Source organism: Solea senegalensis, linkage group LG1 (assembly GCF_019176455.1).
Source record: "Solea senegalensis isolate Sse05_10M linkage group LG1, IFAPA_SoseM_1, whole genome shotgun sequence".
Lineage (NCBI taxonomy): Eukaryota > Metazoa > Chordata > Actinopteri > Pleuronectiformes > Soleidae > Solea > Solea senegalensis.
This window is the reverse complement of record NC_058021.1, coordinates 42031956-42058540: the sequence shown is the minus strand read 5'-3', so window position 1 is coordinate 42058540 and position 26585 is coordinate 42031956. Positions and strand designations below refer to the sequence as shown.

Here is a 26585-nt window from a genome sequence, read left to right as displayed (position 1 = left end):
GAAGTGTTCTATAAACACGTTTTGGCTCGGCTGGAGAGATCCTCGCTGAAGTTCACGACCATGGATGTGTATCAGCTGTACTTAGGTTTCCGCTGCAAAGATTGTCTTTCTGGTTGTGAAAGGCAAAAATAAATCTTTTTATTTTGTTTTGTGGAATTTGTCCTTTATTAGATCTTCAAACACTATTGCCATCACTGTGAGTAACTAATCCTAACCCTGATCTTAGATTTCCAACAAAGAGCAACCTCACATACCCTGTTAGGATTCCAAGATGTAAAAAAATTTTAAAGTTAAGAGCACTTCTGTCGTAAATCGGTCATACACATAGTACTGTTTCATTTGTATCCATGGACAGGTTGTTATTATTGACTGCAGCAACAACTTTGAAGGGACTCCATCTCTGAGTGTTATTCACAGGCATAGAGCACTGTCTCTGTGTGAATCTGTGGCCCCCGATTGATGCTCATATCGGAGCCTGAGACTGTGAGACACATGTCACTAACACTTAAATATTTTACTCACTGCAACTTTTATAAACACAAATATTGTATTGTAATATCTTGTTCACGAGTGAGGGGACGAGGGAGCGGGAGATGGGCCGGAGAATCGGAGCGGCTGGTGCGGTACTGCATTTGCTTTACCGCATGATTGTGACGAAAAGGGAGCTAAGCCGGAAGGCAAAGCTTTCGATCTGCTGGTCAATCTTCGTTCCTACCCTCACCTATGGTCATGAAGGTTGGGTCATGACCAAAAGAACGAGATCACGGGTACAAGCGGCCAAAATGGGATTCCTCAGGAGAGTGGCTGGCTTTTCCCTTAGAGATAGGGTGAGAAGCTCAGACATCTGGGGGGAGCTCGGAGTAGAACCACTGCTCCTTTACGTTGAAAGGAGCCAGTTGAGGTGGTTCGGGCATCTGGTGAGGATGCCTCCTGGGCGCCTCCCAAGGGAGGTGTATCAGGCACGTCCAGCTGGGAGGAGGCCTTGGGGTAGACCTAGGACAAGGTGGAGAGATTACATCTCCACTCTGGCCTGGGAACACCTCGGGATCCCTCAGTCGGAGCTGGTCAATGTGTCTCGGTTCCCTTGCTGAAACTGCTGCCCCCACGACCCGGCCCCGGATAAGCGGAGGACGACGATGATGATGATGATGATGATGATGACATCATCCCTATTGAGCTGTAACAGGTTTATGTTCCTATGCGTCGCTCACTGTTGTCACCACTGCTTCAGTGACAAGTTATGCTGCATAATTCACACAAGGAAAGAACACGGGGAAGCAATAAGGACAACTTAAATACCAGAGAAATCACTCCACTAAGGCCACTTTGTGTCTTGCAAAATTGAGTGGCGGATATCTCAGGTGGCCCCATGGGCCATGGGCCACCCCAGGCCTGGATTTGATTCCACCCACCTGTAGTCGCTTCACATTTACTGTGTAATAAAGGTGAAACATCAAAGCAGCTCTTTGATTTATACGAAATGACGGTATGAACTAAATGTAGCAATATTGATATTGTTCTTTGTTTCTATAAAAAGAGTTTAAACTCAGCAGAGGCTGAGTGACCTAATTTTGATGGTTCACTTTTAAAGTAAGCTCCATCTGCTCTGCAAACTAAATAACCATAAATGTATCAGTAGAAATATAAAAATAGCATAAAGAAAATTTTAGCCAGATCCTTTTTTCTTTTGCACAATTCTTCGCTGTCTCGACCTCAAGGCACAGTTTTCCAAATTGTTTGTTAAACATTCATTTTCATTGGATCCATGCTTCTCTTCTCTTCTCTCGCTCTCTTTCATTCATGTTCAGTCAGCTGTGAAAACGTTCCTTTCCTCTGACAGCTGCTTGTCATTGGCAGGACCTGCCACGCTCTCCTGTGGCTCCGCCCCTGGACTCCTGCTTCCTACGACCGGCCCGCCCAGCCAACCGCAGACCCCCCTCGCGCTGGGCCACCCGCTCTTCCTCCTGCTCCCCGAAGTTGAGAGAGGGCTCCAAGAGGAGATTCATCTTCCCGCCACAAGGGCACAGGAAGGAGTTGTCATGAGCACGTCCTCTACCTCCTCTCTCCCTCTTCCAGCTCAGCCTAAAAAAGATCCAGTACCTCAGAAGCCCCGTCCCATATCCAGACTCCTTAAGAGGTGGAGCCTGAATGGAGGGGTTGGGATCCACCCAGTAGCACCAGCTGACCATGAAGGAACCAGAACTTCATTTTAGAAGAACCTGGAATGTACTGTTGTCTCAACAGAAGACGTTCAATAAATGTAACCACATTTCCATAAGAGGTGCCTGCACACACACACACACACACACACACTGGATTTAAATATCATCCCACACACACACACACACATATATATATAGATATATAGATATAAAATACATATATTTTAATAACTTTACTAACTGTAGGTCAGCTGTTGCATTTGATTGTTTACACCATTTCTTATTTCTACTTTTATGTTGACATGAATCAGTTCATGCTCAATACGTAATTATGCAAGAGTGTCCGTACCTGAGTTATAAAAAAGAAAAACAACATTGAATCATCAAATTATATACAACCAGCTGATGCGCTTAGATTAGGATTACTTAATAAAACTAGAGAAATCAGTCAGAGAGTGCAAACCTCTCAGGCCCGGTCATACATATGTCACATGTCTTTGTGAGAGGCTTCACAGCTCCGTTCACACATTACAAAGCCCCGCCTCAACCTATTTCCATATGTTAGAATTTCCGATGTCATGGGGAGTTCCAGTCCCAGATGAAGGAACTCTCCATGAAACGCAGAGCAACCTGGCATCGGTGTATGTCAGGATTCCTATAGTTTATTTCTTTGTCTCACAGCAACTCAGTCATACACAAAGCAGTGTTTGATTTTGAATCATGCTGTTTGCATATGCCAAATACCATGTAGAGATTAATATTGACTGGTATTGCTAACAATGATGTTTGGGTCCATGGTTTTTTCGCCACTCCCAGCTCTGATTGCTGATGTAACTGATGTAACTGTAAGACAGCGTTGTTTGACAAGAGCCGCGTTACTGTCAAACTGGAGTTGTGTACGAGTTTTCTTTTAATTCAAGAACTTTTAATTGAAGTTTTCTCAATATAACAAAAGTGCAGTGCTGAATGGTCATTACAGAGATATGAAATGAGCATGTGTATATATCATGTGTGGAGGGTGGCAGAAGAATGCAAAAATACAAAATAATTCTGTGCCAGGAGTAAAAAGTGTGCAGTGTAAGGTCAATCCTTTACAGGGTCTCACATGCTTTTAGGAAGAGACTTCTTATTTGATTTCTGAAGTGAGAATCTCACTTTCTCCAATTTAAGCAGGACATGATGGTGCATGAGTGGGAGGGAGGCAGAAGATAAAGTGTGTCGCTTTGCTGTGCTTCACTTCTTCTCCCCTTCCATGACCCCAAACAAAGCAGTCAGTGGGTTTGGTTCTAATTTGATGTTTATCAGCCAAGACAATGTATGAAAAATGGCCGTGGAATATTAGTGACAATACTAAAAACAGTCACCCTGTCTATCTTGCATAGCACCACTTCCTTTCAACCTGGCTTTCAAAATAAGAGCCACTGACTTCAGCTTTTTATGACGACCTTTTGTTGTAACACTTGCCGGTAAAAAAAATAGCTAACAGTCATTATTCTTTTCAAAGAAAATCCACGTTGTGTTATTTTTAGCTTTAGTTCTCATTCCTCAGCTGTTGTAAGACATCAGAGGTCAGAGGTCATGGGAAGTCGTCACACTGAGCACATGCGCAGAACAAATCGGGTTTTCCAGTCGTGTCTCAAAATCTAGTGGACCTCTGCGTACATGCAGACTTGGAGAGTATGACCAGCCCTCAATGTTTCTACACTCACTGTATGTACAGTGACCCTGAGTCTAGATTACAGTCCAGATCAGCACTGACCATTTCTTCCTTGGGATATTATCTACATTTCAAGAGAAGGTTTAAAGCTGCTCAAACAAACATGTCTGAAATCATAACCTTTCTGGTGGAGGTAACAATAGCATTCATGTTTGTTGTTGTTTATTTTCAGCCTTTAAAGATGGATGTTTCTTTGTAGTTTCACTGAGAGGACGAGGGGAAACATGCTTCACTGGGTCTGAAGCAGAGACACATGATGTCATTTCTGATGCTAACGACATCAGAATCAACGCCTGGCTCTGTGATCGTGTTGAGAACACGGAAATAACCTTATGCATAAGTGGAAGGCACTTTTACAAATATCAGTGAAATATCTGCATGTCTTTGAACACTAGCTTACACATAGAGCTCTAGTCTTGTGATCACTCAGCTCCGCCATGAGGGAAGAAGAAGAAAAACAATATTTGTGACAGGAAGTGTCGAGCTGGCGGTGTGTTTCATTTGTTGTCACATGTGGTTTGCAATGACTAAAGATTGAAAAAAAAAAAAACCTTTGAAGTAAATTATTGTATTTACCAGACTGTCTTTGTATAGTTGTTACTATTGCATATTAATTACCTTTTTCTTTTGACAAGAAAAAGGGATTGTGAATGTTTTAAATGAAAAGTCTACATCAAAAAGTCCAATGATCTATAGTCTTATGTAAATAATACATGTAATAAACATGAATGTGTATTTACAAGATCTTCTGTGTGTGTGTGTGTGTTGGATTACAGTGCAGACCCTAGGATTACGGTTGGGTCAAACACACTAACACACACTGAATCTGAATAATAAGTATCCTCACAGAAGTCAAATCCTCTTGCATCACATCACATACCATTACATCATCAATCTACCAGAAGATTTTAAGAAAAGTCCTTTTTCTGTACCTAGTTATGCTGACGACTTTTATTTCCATTATGTATCAGTGTATAAATATACCAGAAAACATGGAAAACAGAATGTGGTTGACAAACTAAATAAATGAAAGTTCAGTCAAGCTAAAGTCACCAAGTTGTCCTCGTTACACTTGTTAAAGTCACGTTTTTTAAGTTTTTCAACCATTTTCTTGTTTTAGTCCAGACTCGTCTTCGGTGCTGAAGTCTTTGACAAAAACAAGAGTGCACCGTGACCTGGACTGTTGTCATGCTCTCAAAAGTCCACATAGGACCAACATGGACAGACAATACACCAGTGATGTGCGGCCTCCCCTGTCATTATGACAAGTAAAATACTAAAATTGATAACTAAAATTGATAACTAAAAGAAAAACGTAAGAATAAGAATGAGAGTAGAATAAAATGAAATACATTACAGTAAAAAATTACACTCTAATATAGAGTAAGTAATAAAAATAGAGATAAAAATAAGATAGAATGCACAATATCCAAAAATGTACACACAGTGTAGAAAAAGACTAAACCGAGATGTGCACTCAGTACAGAAGAGAAAAAAAAATCCTGAATATAAACACTGAAGTTTACAACCATAATCAGAGGTAAGTAGGAAAGTGAGTGGACATTTAAGACGAGGAGTTAAATATCCGAACAGCAGTGGGGATGAGGGACTTTCGGTAGCGCTCCGTCCAACACTGAGGGTGCTGGAGCCTGCCGCTGAAGGAGCTGCCAAGCCCCTCCACAGTCAGGTGCAGTGGGTGGAGTGTGTTATCCATCATGGAGGACAGTCTGGATAACGTCCTCCTCTGTCCCACCTCCTCCACCGTTTCCAGCGAGCGGCCCAGCACAGAGCCGGCCCTCCTGACCAGCCTGTTCAGTTTCTTTCTGTCCCAGTCCGTGCTGCCCGCTCCCTAGCAAACCACAGCGTAGTGGATGGCAGAGGCCACCACAGAGTCAAAGAAAGTCCGGAGTAGAGGTCTGCACACTCCGAAGGACCTCAGTCTCCTCAGGAGGTGGAGGCGACTTTGACCCTTTTTGTACAGGACGTTGATGTGAGTGGTCCAGTTCAGTTTATTTTTGAGGTGAACAGTATGGAATTGATTAAATCAGAATTAAGCTTCTATATTTGTACATCTGACGAGTACCTCCCCAGTCATGAACCTCGCCACACGTCACTGCAATACACACCATAGTGGACCTCAGGGGACTTGCAGGTGCACAAAGTATGACTCCAGTCTAACACAATACCCCGAAGTAAGTGAGCAAGTCACGGAAAAATTCTAAAAAAAAATGACACACGACACAAGTCCACGGTGTACCCCACCTTTTACCTATGTCATCTGGGATTGGCACCAGCACTATGGATATGGAGGATAAAGAGGTAGAAGATGAGTTACAGAATTATAGAAAGAAATGACTTGATTTGAATGTGTCGACTTTGAAGGGAACATCTGAGGGTAGGAGGGTAGGAAAGATGGAGTGATAAAGAGGCAGCACCAAAGAGCTGAAGGCCTTGCACAGAATTACAACCATGAGTAATTCATGCAGGGAGCTGCTGATGGAACAGAGTGAAGAGGAGAAGAGGAAGATGCTTTGCTTTTACTTCCATCCTCCCTGTGAGAAACCAAGCACTCCTGAATAATTTACACACACACACACACACACACACACACATGCACTCTCCAAACACTGGACTCTGCTTTGATGTACTAACACTGTGACCTCTGACATTAGAAGTCACTGTAGAAGTACAGTAGACATCCTGAAGTTTCCTGAAGTAAAAAAGAAAAAGATTCTTTTTAATTCCAGTATATTCCTCATGTCGGTGAAACAATAATAATTTCTATTCGTGTTCTACCCTTTGTGGTCCTCTCATCTTAACTTAACATATCTTACCTTAAATTATCTCAATGCAATTTATCATATCTCATCTTAATTAAATTTATCTTAAATTTATCTTCTTTTATCTTACCTTGTCTTATCTTGTCTTAACTTAATTTTACTTAACTTCTCTTCTCTTCACTTCACTTCACTTATCTTATTATTTTCTCTTCTCCTAACTTAACTTCTCTTCTCTTTTCATAAACCTAACTTATCTTATCTTATCTTAACTTTTCGCGAGCAAAATAGTGCTATAGTAATTTTTTTGCATGTGAATGATTCAAGAACGCTAATGTGTCTTTGTATTAAAAATACACATTTCAGTAGCAGCATGAACAGTCTTTTACAGATAAATTTGCTTTTCAATCCACGTTGATAAACTTCTCTCATTCTTACTGAACAAACCTTTGTGAGGCTCCGCGCCGCCTTGCTCGACTTGCAGTCGGTCAAAAAAAAGGATTTCAAATTGTTTAAGCCCGCAGCTGCGTGCAAAGGCCTTAGACAGACAATGAGCGACACAATGGGCCTGTCTGTCCCATTAGCCGAGAGGTTGTCATGCCAACAATACAAAAAGCCCCTCACTCCGGCTATGGGGGGAAAAAGTTTGGCACAGAGGAGAGTTCATATTGAGCGAGGGCTTTGCCAGGACATCATTATTTATGTGAGGGAGCTCCTGAGGCTCCTGTGTGTGTGTGTGTGTGTGTGTGTGTGTGTGTGTGTTCAAGCTAGAAGCAGCATAGCAGAGGGCGGCTGCTGGGTTAGCTCCACAACAAATGCTCTATTGTGTTTCATTGTATGGAGGAGTGTGACGACCATTTCAACTGTGAACTAAAGCACCAGGGCTGAAAATAAGGCATCACAGATGGAAGACGTCACGCCATTCACGCAACAAGCCTCTGTCGGCCTCTGTTGGTCATATTGGCAAGTGTGGAAACACAAACAGACAGACAGACAGGCAGACAGACACACAGAGGTGCACACGGCTAGCACTGTTGCCTTCATCCCTGCTTCCTCTCACATGTCCAAAAACATAATCATGATCAAGTTCTTTCCCTAATAACCTCTGCCCGCCCCACCTCATGCCCCCGTGACCCTATCCCCTCTCACCTTCTTCAGTCAATTGCTTCTGATCTTCTTCCTTTCCTCACCCACCTCATTAACACATCTCTATCATCTGGTTGCTTTCCGGAATCTCTTAAAGAGGCCAGAGTGACCCCCCCCCCTCCTTAAAAAACTCACCCTTGACCCGTCTGAAGTAAATAACTACAGACCTGTCTCTCTTCTTCCTTCTCTCTCCAAAACTCTGGAGCGTGCTATCTTTAATCAACTCTCCTCCTACCTTCACCGGAACAACCTTCTTGATCCTCTTCAGTCTGGTTTTAAAGCAGGTCACGCGACCGAAACTGCACTTATTGCTGTCACTGAGCAACTCCACACTGCCAGGGCTGCCTCTCTCTCCTCTGTGCTCATCCTCTTGGACCTTTCTGCAGCGTTTGACACAGTTAACCACCAGATCCTGACTTCCTCCCTTCAAGAACTAGGTGTCTCAGGCTCTGCACTTACCCTACTCTCGTCCTATCTTCAAAACCGAACATACAGAGTAACCTGGAGAGGATCTGTGTCCTCTAGCTACTGGGGTTCCTCAGGGTTCTGTCTTGGGCCCTCTCCTCTTCTCTCTATACACCAACTCTCTTGGTTCTGTTATTCTCTCCCATGGATTTTCCTATCACAGCTACGCCGATGACACCCAACCGATTCTCTCTTTTCCCAGCTCCGAAACACATGTAGCAGAACGGAGCTCCGCTTGTCTGACCGACATCTCTCAGTGGATGTCTGACCATCACCTGAAACTCAATCTCGACAAGACTGAGTTTCTTTTTCTCCCAGGAAAGGGTTCTCCCACCACAGATCTAATCATCACCCTCGACAACTCTGTGGTAACTCCTTCTCATACCGCAAGGAACCTGGGTGTGACACTTGATGACCATCTCTCCCTCACTGCCAACATTGCTGCAACCACTCAATCTTGCAGATACATGTTGCACAACATCAGAAGGATACTGCCTCTTCTAACCCAGAAGGTGGCACAGGTTCTGGTCCAGGCTGGTCTCCCTGCGTGTGCCATACGACCTCTGCAACTCATCCAGAATGCAGCAGCTCGACTGGTCTTCAACTTACCAAAATTCTCCCACACTACACCGCTCCTCCGCTTCCTTCACTGGCTTCTTGTAGCTGCTCGCATCCGCTTCAAGACTCTAGTGCTTGCATTACATGCTGCAAATGGATCCGGTCCAGCCTACATCCAGGACATGATCAAAACCTACACCCCAGCTCGTCCACTCCGCTCTGCATCGGCAAACCAGCTTGCTGCCCCCTCACTGAGAGGATCGCAGAGGCATTCGCAGAACTCGATACTGTTTACTGTCCTAGCTCCCAAATGGTGGAATGAGCTCCCCATCGACATCCGCACAGCGGAAAGCCTGCACATCTTCCACCGCCGACTAAAAACACATTTCTTCCAAGACGACGGCAAAAAAAAAAAACTTGCTTATACATCGCACTTATGACTAGCACTTTATAGTTTGGCTTACTTTGAGCTCTTACTTACTTCTAGCTCTTGTTTGTACTCAAATGTTTAAATCCACTTATTGTAAGTCACTTTGGATAAAAGTGTCTGCTAAATGACATGTAACGTAATGTAATGTAATGTAGAGGTTAATTGAACACTCTAAAATACACTGAGTGTGTGAGTGAATGATTGTTTGTCTCTGTTTTCCCTGCGATGGACTGGTGACCCGATGTTAGATTGGAATGGCACCAGCTGTCACCCTGGGACAAGGACTTGGACCCAATTGCACGACTCGGGAGGCAAAATGAAAAATAAACAAACTATTATTTTCAAAGTGCAACAAAAAACACTCCTAAGAGGAGAAAATGGCTAAAGCTAAGAAACAAAATCATTCTTTCGAGGGAAAAACAAGGGCTTGACAAAGTAGCAAACAAAAAGGACAAAAACCTGAAGAGACAGTGGCATGGAGCAAATACTGATCATTCCTGACGAGACACAGTTCTCTGATTCACAAGTCAAGACGAACTAACAACAGACAATAATACAATAGACCATAATATACACAGGTGGAAGCAATCGGGGCGGGGCAGACAATCAGACTGGCAGGAAAACACAAGGGGAAGGGAGGTAACACAAGACATGTCATACAACTAAATGTACACACTGGATGTCTTATACAGAAAGAAACTTAAGGTTAAAGTCAGTCTCCAGGAAATGAATGTCAGTCAATATGATGTCCTCTAAAGTCCCCAACCCGCAGCAGTTCGCAGTTCTAGAGAAATGGTTACCATGACAACCTCTTCATCCCCTTTACCAACCAGTGAACCGTCCATCTCCATCTCCTCCCCTCCCTCGATTTTTGTCCCCATAATAAAGACAAGTCCCCATGATGTGAGCACGTAAACAGATGTAGGTCCTTACAACAGGAGTAATACACACACACACAGGGTGGTTATAGGCTTGTCTTCCTCATGAGGACATAATTATGTCAATGATTAAGGTTCTAAGGTGAAGACAGTGTGTGTAGTTAGAATGAGGTGAGGGTTAAAGATGTTTTTTGGTTCATATGAATGTATGTATGTATGTATATACAGTATATGTGTGTATATATATGGATGTTTGTATATTTATATGTATGTATGTATGGATGGATGTATGTATGTATATATGTATGTATATATGTATGGATGTATATATGTATATGTATATACATATGTATATATGTATATATACATGGCCATCCACAACCTTGCCCCTCCCTACCTGTCTGATCTCCTGCACATCATCATCCCCACCCGTTCCCTCAGATCCTCCTCCTCCATCCACCTCTCTGTGCCCCCTGCCCGCCTCAGCACTATGGGGGGCATAGCCTTCAGCCACTCTGCTCCCAGCTCTGGAACTCACTACCACCTGACCTCCGTAACTGCGACTCTCTCCACCTCTTTAAATCACAACTGAAAACTCACCTGTTCCGGATCGCAAAATTGTGTGATTTTAATTTTATCGTGTTGTAAAGTGTCCTTGAGTGACCTGAAAGGCGCTTTTAAATTAAATGTATTATTATTATTATTATTATATGTATGTATGTATGGATGTATATATGTATGGATGTATATAGATGTATATATGTATGTATGTATGTATATATGTATGTATGGGTGTCTTCCAAAATAAACAATAGTGAATGAAATATCACCATCGTTAGCAGACTGGACCAAAATCTAAGCCATCCACAACTCAAGGGTCTCTCTCTGGTTTATTACAGGATTATTCAGAAACAACCTGTACTTTTGAAGAAAGACATGTGACCAGACGTGCTATTAAATTCTGACTCATGCAATTATTTTTTTTTTCTTCAAAGCACCAGATATGTTTATTTGTTTTAATCCTAACTTTCCCTAACTGTTCCTTAGTACAATGTGGTGAAGTGTTCAGATTATAATCCCATGTCTACAAAAATGCACCTAAAGGTCTGTGTTTTTATTCTGTTCCTTGATAAAGTATAAATGCTGTTTTAAACCAGTGTTGGTGAACGTGAGAGTAACTAAAATTAATGTAAGTCAACGTAAAGTCCTGTGAAGTGATGGAAACCAGACTGTGTGTGTGTGTGTGTGTGTGTGTGTGTGTGTGTGCGTGTGTGTGTGTGTGTGTGTGTGTTTGTGTGTGTGTGTGTGTGTCACAGAGCAGCTACAGTGGACTATTCCTGCCACTTGAGGGCGTCAAAGAGCTGCTGTGCTTGAGGGTCAAGAGACGACTAAAGGAACAAAGGGGTCCAAACACTTTTTTATGATCAGGTCACAGTTTGAACATATACATGTCGTCAGTCAAAGAACTTTCTAGTTCAAACTCTAAACAGAGAAAAGAAGAAGTGATATTACACATATAACCCTACAATATATCAAATATGAACTCTGTGTTTATTTCATACTTTTGACCAGCAACAGGTGTCTATCAGCGTGATTCTTTTCTGATCCCAGTTCCCTTTTGTTTAGGTCCAGACTGACACTCACACAGATGCTGATCCAGAACCAGCTGTTTGTTCAGGGTGCAGCTTCACATCTCTGGCTGAACAGCAATTCCACCACTTTTGGGTCAGCCAAAGTTGAAAGGTCACCGAGGTCTCTATTGTTGCATGCGATCTGCCGCAGGATACGCCTCATGATCTTCCCTGTGTCCGAGGTCATATTATATTTCATTTAAAAAATAGTCAAATTCATTATTTCTAACACACGTAAATAATATGAAAGGTAATAAGTGTATTTTAAGATCATGAACATTTATTATTGATTGTATCTGCAGTATAGTCACGCTCCTTTGAGGAGCGCACACATCTCAAAAGAACGAGTCCAGAGAAGCAATATAAAAAAAAGTATATGATTAAACATATTGATGTGAGTGTTTACCTGAGCGTGTTTTGGGCAGCGCCGGTGCGTTCTGAATGAAGTCTGGTGTGGCGATAGGACCAATTTTCTCTCTCACTGATAAATGGAAACAGAAGAAAAAGAAAATCAGTGACGACAAACTTTGTTTAAGTGAATGACTGCTTTGGTTTTTGTAGCCTGAGAAAACGCTTCCATGTTTCTGCAGCTGCCCAAAACGATCAAGTTCGAAGCCAAAGCATGAAGCACCATGAAGCAGAGGTTTACGACAACATCCTCTCTGGTATACACGTAGTTCCCTAATGTGTTTGGGAATAGGAGGAGTTTTCTCTCTGTGGAAGTCTGGTGTGATGATCAAGTTCTCAGGCTCTGCACTTACCCTACTCTCGTCCTATCTTCAAAACCGAACTAACAGAGTAACCTGGAGAGGATCTGTGTCGGAACCGTGTCCTCTAGCTACTGGGGTCCCTCAGGGTTCTGTCTTGGGCCCTCTCCTCTTCTCTCTATACACCAACTCTCTTGGTTCTGTTATTCTCTCTCATGGTTTTTCCTGCTACAGCTACGGCGATGACACCCAACTCATTCTCTCTTTTCCCAGCTCCGACACACATGTAGCAGAACGGATCTCCGCTTGTCTGACCGACATCTCTCAGTGGACGTCTGACCATCACCTGAAACTCAATCTCGACAAGACTGAGTTTCTTTTTCTCCCAGGAAAGGGCTCTCCCACCACAGATCTAACCATCACCCTCGACAACTCTGTGGTAACTCCTTCTCATACCACAAGGTCACATACCACCAAGTCTGGCAGTAGCAGCAGTTCTTCTATTTACATTTAACTTTCACATAGAAAATAAAAGTGTAGTTGTATTTAAACCGTCATGTGTGAGCCTCACCCAGCTTCTTGAGCTCCTGCACCATGGTGAGGTTAAACTCCCCGCTGTCTCTGAGGCTGACAAAACAGTAGAGACTCTCTCCCTTCACCTGGTGAGGTCGACTGACCACCGCAGCCTCCACCACACCTGGGTGCTCTGTTAGTGCCGCCTCCACCTCTGCTGTGCTCAGCAGGTGTCCTGAAGGATGACAACATATCATAAGAAATTAGGAAAACCAAATGTAAGGGTTGAAACTTAACGAGGACACTTCCGCTCATGCCGACGCTGATCTCACTTCTGATATGCTAAGGAAACGCTACGGGTGATTATTTAGAAGAGTGTCAGGACATGAGAAGAACTGGACACACACAGTAGTTACTTCTTATTAACCTGTGAGTTTTCATTAACCTCGTTAATCTATGTTACATTAGTGTTCATTCTAAGTCACATACAGGGATTAAAACGTGTTTTTTCATGGTAGACGCTGTTTTTTAATAATCCACTGTGCTTCAGGACGTTATGTGGCTACATTGTTATGAGCTAGCTCAGTATTGTTGTTGTTGTTGATATTGTTGTAAACTTGTGTTGGATCACATGATTATTATCATGTATCATAAAGTGTAACGGGAGCATGTGAACAACTGGTCTTAATATGAATAACATTAATATGGAATAATGTGTGAATGACACAGCTTTGACTGTGATGCTAATGATTGAGCAACTAGCTGAGAGTTAGCACATCATCAGCTCATTTATCCATCCACACTACAACACTGAGACAATTACTTTATTTTATGTAAGTTATATTTGATCCTTCTAGCTCTTAAGTATATTACCTTTCTTGATTTTCCTTTTTATGAAATTTATATTCATAATATTTCATATTATTTTTTTCTGGAACCCCCTGGGACCTCTTCATGGAACCATTGGGGCCCCTACACCTGTTATTGAGAACCATTGTTCAAACTACTACAGTAGTTTCTGTCCTGTGAGCGACGAGATATCAGATGTCACTGACAGTGAGACCAGGAGGGAGTTGGACTATGTGAATGTGATGAATCTGTCTCTGTAAATCTTTGAGGCTGAAGCAGTTTGAAGAGCGTCTATATTTAAATGGCCACATCGTCTTCAAATGTTTCCATGTGATTTCCGTGTGTTCGACAGACACTTTGAGAATCTGTAAATAACTCATGCAGGAGGAGAAAGGAACTGCATATTCACAAATGCTGTAGGTTCAAAAACACACGTGTGTCTATGTTTTAAATACCATATATAGAATTAAGTTTTTATTCATTTTAAAATTGGAATGATTCATTGATCAATTCAAAGTTATATGAGGTGTTACAGATACGGCTGTAAATGATTTAGATTGTGATTCGGGTCCTCTTAAAACATGGGTCCTCGTATTAAAAAAAAGTTTGGGAAAGACTTCCAGATATTTGATATAATGAGCTGCTTTATACCTGACACGTTCAGCATGTCGTCTATTCTTCCTGTGATCCAGTAATAGCCGTCTTTATCCCGCCTGCAGCCTGACACCCAAAACAAGAGGAAAACATCATCTCCCTATTTGTCATGCCGTAACTGCTGCTTAATCCAGAGTGATATAAAACCAGATCTCATTGTTTCCTGTCTTACCATCACCAGTCACATAAAAGCCAGGGAATTTCTTGAAATAGGTGTTTTCAAAGCGCTCGTGGTTTTTGTACAAAGTTCGCATTATTCCAGGCCAGGGTCTCTTAAACACCTGCAGCAAAAAGCACACACACACACACGTGTTCATACTGATGCTGCTGCTATTAATAACTATATGTTTTATTTACTTTTCCAAATGATGGTTACGTCCAGCCATTCAGAACTGAGCTACACCTCGTAAATGAAATCAAATAAAAAATAAACGAAGCAGGTAAAAATAACTCAAAACCACTGGTGCTTTCAGCAGCATTGGATGAATGGATGAAACTGAATGGAATAATGATACACTAATAAGTAATAATGATACATTTCATTTATTTATAAGACATATCATATAATGACAAGTAAATATTACAAAGGCTCAGTCGCCACAAAATGAATTCAATTATTTTTCAGTGCATTCATGATCAATCTCACAGCATTAAAAAGTGTTTCATTTTGTGATGACCAGTATTTGTGTGTATTTCTTACCAGATAACCCTCAGCCTCGCCCTCCAGTTCTTCACCATGTTCATTCAGGACGGCTGGCTCCACACCAAAGAAGGGCAACGTCTGAAAGCATGTAATGTAATGCTTTACAATAAAGGTGACTTTATTTATTAAGATTAATAAATGCTGCAATAAGCTTTTACTGTTATTCAGGTTATTTAAGGTATGAAATGGGTCAGTTAACACACTGATAACTGTTCATAAGCGTTACATAACCATTTGAGAGCATTTATTAACATCGTTCACCTTTATTAATGCTCCTTGTGATCCCTTTTGTAAAGTGGACCTTGTATCACTCATACATAAGCAGTTAAATGAGCCTAACATGAGTACAACCATTATTGTTCATGTTTATTAATGCTCCATCTGAGCCTTAAACAAGCACACATATGTTAACATATGTAGAACATGTTTCACACTTTATAACAAGGATCACAGGGAACAAAGGGTCATGTTTATTAAATGCTTAATTATAGTTAAGTTATGCTTATTCTGAAGTGTCACGAGGAGCATTAACATGGGCAGAGGGATTAAGTCATGCTTATTTAGTGCTATTATACATAAATGAAAACAAAGTTTCAGTCATCGTTAACATTAACATTGACAAGTCCAAGTTTCTCACACACAGAACTGTTATTGTTAAAAACCCACAACACAACCATTACAGATACATGTATGTTTATAAGTGACATAGAAACATGTGAGTGTGATGTAGGTGTTCACTCACAGCAGAGCCGGGTTTCAGTGGCGTTGCAGCAGGTAGAGGAGTCACAACATGGCCGCCCTAAAGAAAGAGAAGCACGTTATAATCATGATGATTAAAGTCACCTATTCGACATCACACTGCTACATTTGAATAATACCGTGTAGAGCACATCTTCTGCTCTGAGACAGTGGCTGTGGATAAAAGTGGGAATGTGAAACGTCAAAGCATAAAAATACATTTGATAAAAGTTTCCCACGACATTCTGCACTTTAGGCTCCAAAAAAGAAGAGATCTTAAAGCAACTACAATCCTGTTCAGTTGTGCACACATTAAAAAAGTCTTATATAGTTTTATATTTTTACATTTGTTTTAACTTGTTAATGTCATTAGTATTATTATTGTTATGAACATGTATAGTTCTCAGTTAAATTTACTTTCTTTCTTAGCTTTCTTCATTTGATTTGAGTCCTTGACTTCACACAGTGCAGATATTAATACAATGACAGTGCTACTTCTATACATATATATATACATATATATATATACATAGAAGTAGCATTGTATGAATTGTAAAGTATAACTATCTTAAACATGGTGATGCTGTGGACCTGTAGGCCTACATGCCTCTGGTGTAAAGCATTGTATGAATTGGTGTTGCTAACAGAAGCTAGCCCAGAATACACTTGCATCCATGATTTTTTTTCCCGATTTCTCTCTGGAGCGCAGTGAACTTGGAGGTGATGTCACACCAAGATCTGACTTCCGAGTTCCAGTGTAAATGGAATGCTGGTAAATGGAATTCTGAATTCCAACTACAAATGGAACGCACCATAAAACGACCGTCTCCATACATAATAATGTCGCGGTCCATGTAATATTACTTCATTCATAAACAGGCAGAACATTTCATTTGAAAATAATATTTGAATCATCAAACCTTGAAAAGCTGAATTAATATAAGTGGTGGTCTGAGCTTTGTTCACTTTTTACTTTATCTACTTTACTCAGGATTTGGCTGAAAATACTTACAGTGTGAACAACTCTGTGTTATCTGTTATATAATCAGGGTCCAAATGGTCTTAACATGGTCATTACCGTCTCTGTCTGCCAGAAAGTGTCAACGATGGGACATCTGCTCTGACCGACCATCTTATAGTACCACTGCCAGGCCTCTGGGTTGATGGGCTCACCCACTGTACCGATAATCTTCAGGCTGGAGAGGTCGTACCTGCAGAGACGAGCGAGAACATTCCCTTCAGATAAGCTTATATTATTCTACTGTTTGTCTTATTTAAAGGTGTTCACAGTCTTGTATGAGGAAAAGCTCAATGTTTTCCCAGTTTTTATAATATCAATTTTCTTATTTCCTAAGCTAAAATGAAAAAAAAAGGTGTTTGATTTGAATTGAAAGGGGAAAATGAAATGGTTTTCAGCTGGAGTAAAAAGTCTTTAGTTGCTCTGAAGAGCTGATGGATAGATAAAGTATAATTCCTGTAATGAAGGTCATACAAGATGAGATTCATATGGTTTATATTTCATAATTATAAATGTGGAGTAATCAAAAACCAGATGGGGTTTTTGGTCAAATTGGTTTGTTTGTTACGTAACCAGTGAGATCTTTGAATATATAACAGGACATTTCTGTGAGTTCTCCCTAAAACAAAAATGTGTCTATCCTGTGAACATCACTGGATGTCTGTAAGATCTGGATTGTGTTTTCCAAAGGAAGACAGATTATTTGGTGAAGTCAATTCACTTATTTTCTCCGGGTTCTCTGGTTTCCTCCCACAGTCCAAACACATGCAGATTTGAAGATTAGGTCAATTGGACACTCTAAATTGAATGGTAGGTGTGAGAGGGAGAGTGAATGGTTGAATGGTTGTTTGTCCCTGTGATGGACAGTTCGCCCGTCCATCACAGGGACAAACAACCATTCCACCATTCACCAGTCATCTGTTTCATGTTTCTAATATTTAGTTCACATCATGTCAAAGAGATGGATCAAAAAAATGTTTATTCAAGTTGAGCAATTTTGTGTATCTTTTGTTATTGTTAAAAAAAACTAAAGTCAAAAGATTGACACCCAAATTTGTGGTGCTATTGTCACAAGATGGCAGCAACAGCAGCAAGTATTTAGTTAGTGGACTTCATGTGTGTTTGCAGAAGTGATGAATTGTACTTTTCATGAATGCATCTTAAGCTGCTCTCTCTACAAACTCTCGTGCTGTCAAACTCACACTAATCAGGAGGTGGTCAGTCAAGTGAAAAAAAGCCATCAAGATATTGCCATAACAGTCAATCAGTCAGTCATCATCTACCGCTTTATCCTCCACCAGAGGGTCGGGGGGGGTGCTGTGCCAATCTCAGCTACATCGGGCGATAGGCGGGGTACACCCTGTATAGTTCGCAAGTCCATCGCGGGGACGCACACAGATAGAGACGAACAACCATTCACTCTCACACTCGCTCCTAATCCCCACATTGCATGTTTTTGGACTGTGGGAGGAAGCCGGAGAACCCGGAGAGAACCCACGCACACACGAGGAGAACATGCAAACTCTCCCGGGTCTTCTCGCTGCAAGGCGAGAGTGCTAACCACTACACCACCGTTGGATACCCCTGCTGTAGATCCTGCAGAAGTGATGACATTTACCAGGGTCTTTGAATGCATCTTGTTAGCTCAACATGCTGTGAACCCTGCATTACTTTCACTAACTCTAATGCACTGGAGGTTAGCATATTCAGTATTAGGTCAGACTCCTTTTGTAGGTTGTGATGATATTTTTCAAATGATGCACTTTCTTACTTCTGCAAAGGTTCCTGTCCGTACTTCATCAGCAGGCGTATGGCTGTGGGAGCTGTGTAGAACTTGGTCACTTGATACTTCTCAATAATTTCCCAGAACCGGCCAACATGAGGGTGGACAGGAATACCTTCAAACTAGGGGAAACATGTGTGTCTTAGATGAGTGTTTTCCAGTTCCTCCACTGTTAGGAGACACAAACATCTTGCTGACTCACTAGAACACCTGTGGCTCCATTTGCAAGGGGGCCGTAGATGATGTAGGAGTGACCAGTAATCCAGCCGATGTCTGCCGTGCACCAGTACACGTCGTCATGATGATGGTCGAAAACATACTTGAATGTCAGTGAGGTGTAGAGCAGATAGCCAGCGACTGTGTGGAGAACACCCTGCACACCAGACGAGACAAGTGGTCAATGTGGAGACAGCAGAAAGGACACATAATGCAGGTGTGTGTGTGTGTGTGTGTGTGGCACTTGAATGTAAGGAGCTATGGAATGCAATATGCCTGTGATGTGGACTCACTAAGATATAAAAACAGGTTTGTGTGTGTGAGAGCAAATGTCCCCACGTCAGTTCATGATGTCAATTTTTGTCCCATTTAGAAGAAAAGACACGACAAAGGACCGCACGTATGACTTGAGTCCCACCATTTTGTGCCGCAGTGCCTACAGAAGCCCTGATGGACAAACCAGCCAGAGTTCCTGAATATGATGACCAGCATGTATTTTCTTTTCCAGGTGTACAGCAGGTGCTGTGTCTTACCTTAGGTTTGCCGGTGGAGCCGCTGGTGTGGAGGATAAACAGCGGGTCCTCAGCGTTCATCCACTCAGGCTCACACTCCTCAGGAGCGTCTGTCATCGCCTCGTCCCACCACACGTCACTGTCTGAGTCCCAGGGCGTCTGAACGCATGGATGAATCCACTCATGACTCACACCATGTGACTAAATAAACTGTAAAAGGCTATTTGTTGTTGTTTTTGTCTCAAATGATGCATGACCTCATCATGTGAGGGTCCAGGTCGTCTACTAAATTAACTTAAAGAATAATAAGCTCAACTGTACAAGTCATAGGATTATTACATGGTGTTTGATGTGATTAAAACACAAACCTCTTACAGTGCAGCGGCAAATTGTCCCAAATAGACACATCTTAATGTAAAACTTCAAACAGTAAACCTGTTATCTATATGACCGCACAGTAATGTGTATTTTTACATAAATAAAATATATTGTGAAAACAATAAGAAGATGTCTGTTTTTGTCCATCAAATGTGATTCATAAATTTATAGTGTGGAACAACTACAAAAAAAACAGTTCATTTATATATGTTGGGCAGTTTTATTCTTTCATATAGTTACTCTATGGTAGTTTTTGTTCTACCTGGAGTTTGTTGCACGCAGCTCCGTTCTTTGTCCTCAGTGCATAGTTCTTCACGACGAGGCACTTGATGACGCTCGATGACACTCTGTAACAAAATACAGTCATAACAATTAGAGTCCAGAGAGAGTTTCATGGTTGTACAGAACCTAAACCCTCTGACTCTGAGCTTAGCTAAGCTTCTGACATTCTACCACCAAATGAAGCTCTTCAGAGTCCTCGCGAGTCCCTACCTCATGATACTCACCTGCCCAGAAGGGAATAGGCTGCCTGAACAGAGCCAGGAGCGGAGCAGGCAGAACTAGAGACAACCTACTGACTCAGCCGAGTGTCGCTGTGATCATCTCAACAAACTGTGGAACACATTCTCATAAATCACCAATCAAGACCTACATGAAGCCAAGAAGCCCTGAACTGGTTGCAGCAATGGCACGACAAGATATGATGATATATAAAATTCAGCTGAAAGTGCTGATCAATACAAACATTGAAAACTTTACATATGAAGAAAGATAAAGTGCATAAGTGTCTAAAGTGGTGAAGGTCAGGGTTAAAGGCGGAACTGTGAAAATAACGACCAAACATTTTATATTAAATTAGAGCTCCAGAGCTCCAGAGCTCTGTGATCCTCAGCTATATTAAACACCACATTAAGAACCTTTGAGCCCAGTTCTTTAAATTTAAATGTCGTTTTTTTTGTCATAGACGCTTGACTTAAACAAACTGAAATTCTGAAATAGAATGTGTTCACCAGGCACATGTTGCCACTGTGGATGAGCACATCAAGCCTCCCTGATGAATCTGAGCTCTCCATGTTGCCTGGCAACCCCATAATGTGGACCCAGGCGGTGTGTTTCCTTCCTCCCTGATAATAGCTGACGGGGCTTGTGTGTGTGTGTCAGCATTGTAAGGTGGACATACTTTTCCCTGCACTTCTCCAGAGCCTTGTCTGCAATCTGCTTCAGGTTGATCAGCTTCTCTCCTCTGTAAACACCATCTGTACGTCACCAAAGGACAAATGATTATAGATGATGAGGTTCATCAACCAGCGGAGAGAAGGTGTTCAAACACCTCAGAGTCATTTCACAGTTCCAACATTATCTTACACATTATCTTATCTTATCCAACACATGGCATGTACCCACAATGGTAAGACGTACCTGCTGTGACCAGGACGCTGCACTGGGCGTCAATAATCCTGTCACACAGAGACTCAGAGGAAAAACCTGCAAACTGGACATGCAAAGACAAAGAGACAGGAACGAATGGCTCTTTTAAAGGGTAATCCTGATTTATTACATCTCAAGTGTTTAATTCATGTTAATCATGTGAATCCCATAATGACCCAGACAACTGTAATTGCTCTATTTATATGATTGCAACTAACCAAGGGTCATATAAAGTTGAAGTGATCATGGCAGCATTATGTCCCTTCTATGAAAACTAGAAAGACCCTAAAACACTGTCTCAGTGATGTTTGTAACCTGGGCTGTAAGTGTGTGAGTCTGTAACGGGCTTAGTCACCTCCCACTGTGACCCAGTGACCAACCAGACCGATGATCAGGACGACAGTAAACATGTCAATAAACACGCTTGTTGCAGTTTTCAATGAGCAACATCTGTATAGTGTCAATGACATTTGCCCGAGGGCGCTCCGTGGAACAACTCGCCTTAAATGGCTGAAATATTAGATGTACGTAAAAGCTGTCATCATCGCATTAACTTTGCCTCTCGTGCCAGGGAGAAAGTTGTCTGTGATTGGTTCCCTTTTTAAGAGATATTGTCGTTGGCCAAAATGGTGTCCTTGCCAGAGACATGTCTGCAGAGCAAAATCAAATTCACCTAGGCTAGATGTTTGTGTCAAATATAGTAAAACCATCACAACAATGACCAAGCACAGACAAGGTCACTTTAGAGCCTGTGTGCCAAAACAGGAACCAGAAAATGATGCCACGTCGGAGCAGCGTGGAGGTATTTTTTTACAACCCTTGCATAGATGAGGAAGGTTGAACGGCTAAAATCGCTCTGATGTTTTCCCAGCCTGAAAATAGCCAGCAAATGTCTGACCCATTTATGTGTGAGCACATGTGCTCCTGTGTTCCACAGCTGAGAACTGCAGGAGCAGACTGGTCTGAGCTGAGCTCAGGTTCTGCTCATAATATGGTGAAGGAAGGATGCAACTCTGTTGCATAGTGTGTGACTTTATGGTAGCAAGAGTCTCAAACTACCACAATCAGGCCCAAGTGGCAACCAGGAAGTATAATTTGAATAATTGATTTTTAAAATGTGAATTTGAACGCCCATTGCGATACATTTGAAACTGTATTTCATTCACTTGGAAAATCAAGCTACCTCATTTCTTCCATTGATGCAGATAGAATGAACTCTGTTTTAGTTCTTTCTGTATGAGTAGAATTGGTTTTGCCTTATGCTGTGTTTCCATCACAAGACCTTTACTTGGTGGACGGGTTGTGGGCTGTGCCTGATGGCTGCTCAGTGTGACATCATGAAAGAACATGGCAGAACAAACATCAGTGAGGACAGGGTGCCAAAGAATGGAACAGTTGTGATTTGGCATTATTTTATGCCCATACTCATTTTGGTCGTGTCCAGACGGATTGCACTATTTACTCTATACTGCCCCCCACGATTTCTGGTGGTATTGCCCTGTTTGGTCTGTCATCGTAAGCTCTCCTGCAGCGTGCTCAGTGAAAAGCTTGGTTCGTCTCTGCCTTTTGTGTGTGAGTAAAACGGGCCATAACAAAGTCCAGCACATGAGAGCCAGTGAGGGTAATGCAGGGTCCATAACATGTTGAGCAAAGACGAGTAGCTAACAAGATGCAGTCAAAGACCCTGGTACATTTCACCACAAATGTTGTCCGCTCACTAAATGCTTGCTGATACTGCCACCTTGTGGTTATCATTGGTGTAGAATGTGTTTTGGGTTTTTTTCATAAATGCAATCATTGATAAACTTTTTCCAGTTTGATATCTATTTAGTATTACTATGATGATTAAGATATGATTAACTGATCAACTTTTCATACTCAATCAACAATATCAAATGTTCATGTTCATAGCTGTATAGCATAAATTTTCATAGCTAATTATTGTTACTATCACTTACCACAGTGGAGTGAACCGCACCTATCCTGGCACAGGCCAGCATGGTGTAGACCAGCTCTGGGATCATGGGGAGGTAGATGGAAACCCTGTCTCCCTTTTTCACACCTCAATCAAAGGAAGACAAAAGGCACAGTTTCAATAATAATAATAACAACTGTCAATGTCAAGGGTCAGGATGAGAGTAAGGTCACAGATTATTATAAAAATAAATAAATGAATAAAAGGACAAGGTCACAAATAAGCACAAATACATATAAATGTACATATAAACAATTTACAATACTGTAAATCCAAAATAAGTGTGACAGGATAATTTAAAGAATGTGTATCTTTTTTTACAACATAGTGTGATTTCATTTCATTTGTTTTATTTGGCCACAAACCATCACATATGACTTTGAGCAGAATTTATTATGTATTTATTTATTTTTAATTGCATGAGAACATGGGTCCATAAAGGGTCTTTAAGATATGAACTGACAATGTATCTTTTCAATATTATGGTGCACAAACGTATAGGTACGATTCTGTTTTCAAGAAACAAGAAATAACGCTAATTATACACAGGCTAATTATTTGACCACATAATAAATACCAGAATAAAAGTTTGACGATTCATTTGAAGTGAAAAGCTCATTCATTTGGTACAACTGCATACATATTCATCAAATATGCGGTGGTAATGTACATAACTTTTCTGGGGGACTTTTTTCTTTTTTTACATTTTAGATGGGATGTGTATCTACAAATATGTTGAATTCACTTTATAGCCTTTCTGATAGTCAAAATGTACATTTCTGGCATCAAGCACAATATTCTACTAGTGAGGGAACATTTTCCAAACGTGCACGTTCAGGTACAGAAATGTTTTTGTCTTGTATCCCTATTTTTGAGTGTGAAGGGAGCATGAAAAACAATCATAGTGGCTTTAACTGTTAACAGCTGGTGTGACATTTTGTCCTCTGTGCACCAGATCGACAAGACACATAACAGTCATTTCCATATTTAAACCAATGAGGAAACTCATCTTTAAATAAAACAATTTAATCATGGGCCGCTGAAGAAGACTCGAGATGCTCACCCATCTGCTTGAGGACATTAGCACAGCGGCAGACGTGGCTAAGCAGCTGGGAATAAGTGATGGTCATGTGATGGTCAGGTGAGTTTCCCTCCCTGGTAAGACAAGAAATAAAAAATAAAAAAACGGTAAACCTGGGTATGAAGCCCTAAGTGCTTCTTTATTTTAGCAGTTGCATTCGTGCAAGTACAGGTATGAGTTCATTGGGGATAAAACTGCTTATCATTGTTGCTGTGTCTATATTTAGCGTGGATCATTGTCAGGACAGCACTTGAGGGAGCTTCAGTATGTGGCACAGTGTTTCATAAGGCAGCACAATCTCAGACTAGGGCCAAAACACTGCAACAACTTAGTATCAACCTTACTGCAATGTTGGCAATGGTGACAAGTCCGCAGTCATAAGCATTTTATATTGCCACCTTTTTAGAAAGAACTTTGATCTGTTCTGAATCATTTCAAATAGATTCAGTATGTGATACACAGTTGGTGATCATTACAGATCTGATGTTGCTTTATTAGATTGTCCTTTTGTTGGCACCTCTGCTAACAAGACCAGTGTTTAGTGTTTCATTCGGTTTGTGAGCAGTGATACTCAAAAAGAACAGAATATTAGTAGCTTATGTATTTTTATTTTTCTCATTGAAAGGTTACTTTTTAATCAGATGAAGGGAAAAAAGAAAAAATGGCTAAATGTATTGACCAAAATAAATCTGCATCAATCATCTGCCATCAGCTGAAAATCAGCGTTGCATTGGCCATACAAAAACCCCTGTCTGCCAACCTCTACACTGAGCCCTTATGACTGCTGAGCAAGTACAAGAGTTATTTCTTCAGTTGACAAAGCAAACAAACCATGACTTAGAGCTTTCATGGTGAATTCAGTTTCACTATAGAGGTCAGACATTGGACAGAACACAGAAAGAAAATTATTCTATGAACAATTGATTGGCTCTTATTGAACTTTTATACTTGGTGTAAAGGTTTTGGAGTTTTAATAGAAGCAGCTTTTTGTAAAAAAAAAAAACCAATATAAATTGCTTTGTGAGTGACTCTAGTAAAATAATGACACCTGGAAAGATTGAAACATGCATGATTCAGGAAGCAGAGATACCAGAACGCTGACTTTTTGTTGCACTGACTGTGGTTTGTTTTGGTGTTCTCAGGTTGCAGCAGGGGACACGGCAGTTGTTATTGCACTGGAATACCTGGCATACTTCCAGGCAGCCTTTCCCATCAAAGCAATCACTGATTCTGGGCATGCATTCATGCTTACCAGTAATAGGCAACCTTTTCACCAAGGTTCCTCTCCTTCACGTGTCTGTCTAGGACATTATAGCACATGTTGGTCTTGGCCCCTTCCATGCATGTGACATATACATTCCCTTTTGTCACATCAAAGTTGTACTGCAGCATTGGCCCTGTTGTTGGCTTCTTCCAGAAGAACTCATCGGCGACCTCTTTCCAGAAAGCTGAACGAAACATTTCAGATCAGTGTTACAGGCTCCAGAGAGAGAGGGCATATAAACACTGAGAGATGCTCAGAAGTGCATGGAAACATGGAATTATGCACAGTGCTAATGCTGCATACATGGTTGACCTACCTTCTGGATTCTCAAGAGACTTCCTGTACAGTTCCAGATAAGAGTTTAAATCAGGCACATGAGCATCCCTCTGCAGGTCACAGGAGGGGTAGTACATTTTGTCTTGAGACTCAGGAACAACCATTGCGGTGGAACAGATGTAAGACAGTCCTATCTCATCTGAGGGTGAGTCAAAAATGGGTTAATCTAGGGTCAGTGCTGATCTGTCTAGATCCTCCTGAGGAAGGTAACAACACTACAAGGGCCCTCTGTATAAAAGCAGCACAGTTTAGCATGCAGAGACCCACCTCTAATCCATGGACCCAGGCTCTCTCCAGTCTGCATAGTGCCAGGGGCAGCCTATCAGCTCACAGTGTGCAGCACTCCCACTTTTTCATTGGATAAAGCCTGCCTGGCCTGTTGAATGTGAGCAGTGAGCAGTGAGTTCGAGGAGGAGGAGGAGGAGGAGGAGGAGGAGGAGGTCTGAACGTTTGGTATTCAGGCCTGACAGAGAGAGGGTGATCAGATTATTTTTTTCTTTTTGAGTAGACACTTTTTTACCATTTACCAATATTTACCAACTTCAAAGCATGACACAAATAAGACAAAGATGTGCAGTAACTAATTATTTTTGACTGTTGCAAATAATATAAAGTACAATCTCAAAGGATCAAATTGTGTTCTAAAGTAAGTGTGCTAAATTTATT

General features: G+C 41.4%; 2 protein-coding genes across 7 annotated transcripts in view; one reads left to right on the top strand and one right to left on the bottom strand.

Moving 5' to 3' along the window:
* LOC122766974 (microtubule cross-linking factor 1) overlaps nucleotides 1–2339 on the top strand; it is a 60224-nt gene extending 57885 nt beyond the window's left edge. For 3 of the 5 annotated variants that reach the window (XM_044022282.1, XM_044022266.1, XM_044022258.1), the window contains one exon: nucleotides 1858–2339. In XM_044022282.1, the coding sequence (XP_043878217.1) occupies nucleotides 1858–2043 (186 nt within the window). In that variant the 3' untranslated portion in view covers nucleotides 2044–2339. The remainder of the gene's footprint in view (nucleotides 1–1857) is intronic. The other 2 variants (XM_044022275.1, XM_044022289.1) reach the window with 2 other exon arrangements.
* A 9199-nt stretch (nucleotides 2340–11538) lies between these two features.
* On the bottom strand, nucleotides 11539–26189 carry acss2l (acyl-CoA synthetase short chain family member 2 like). Of its 2 annotated transcripts, XM_044043502.1 has the most exons (19): nucleotides 26099–26189; nucleotides 25900–26058; nucleotides 25572–25767; nucleotides 24302–24393; nucleotides 23222–23325; nucleotides 21255–21327; nucleotides 21016–21091; nucleotides 20098–20182; nucleotides 19479–19616; nucleotides 18932–19102; nucleotides 18718–18851; nucleotides 17007–17139; nucleotides 15933–15989; nucleotides 15188–15268; nucleotides 14660–14768; nucleotides 14485–14553; nucleotides 13043–13219; nucleotides 12171–12245; nucleotides 11539–11935 (listed from the first exon to the last, which is right to left on the bottom strand). In XM_044043502.1, exons 1-19 carry the CDS (start codon nucleotides 26172–26174, stop codon nucleotides 11808–11810), a joined length of 2133 nt encoding a protein of 710 aa, XP_043899437.1. In that variant the 5' UTR covers nucleotides 26175–26189; the 3' UTR covers nucleotides 11539–11807. The 2 variants fall into 2 exon arrangements, with proteins under 2 accessions (XP_043899437.1, XP_043899427.1); XM_044043492.1 differs by having other exon boundaries at nucleotides 25900–26173.
* Nucleotides 26190–26585: the final 396 nt, after the last annotated feature.

What these genes read in the sequence shown, in the direction of transcription:
- acss2l (XM_044043502.1), bottom strand. Translation starts at nt 26,174, where the DNA reads ATGCTAAACTGTGCTGCTTTTATACAGAGGGCCCTTGTAGTGTTGTTA. An exon ending in CTGCGTGCAACAAACTCCAG is followed by an intron (nt 19,617 to 20,097) that starts GTAGAACAAAAA and finishes CCATGCGTTCAG; the next exon opens with ACGCCCTGGGACTCAGACAG. An exon ending in CGACATGCTGAACGTGTCAG is followed by an intron (nt 13,220 to 14,484) that starts GTATAAAGCAGC and finishes GTCATCCTTCAG; the next exon opens with GACACCTGCTGAGCACAGCA.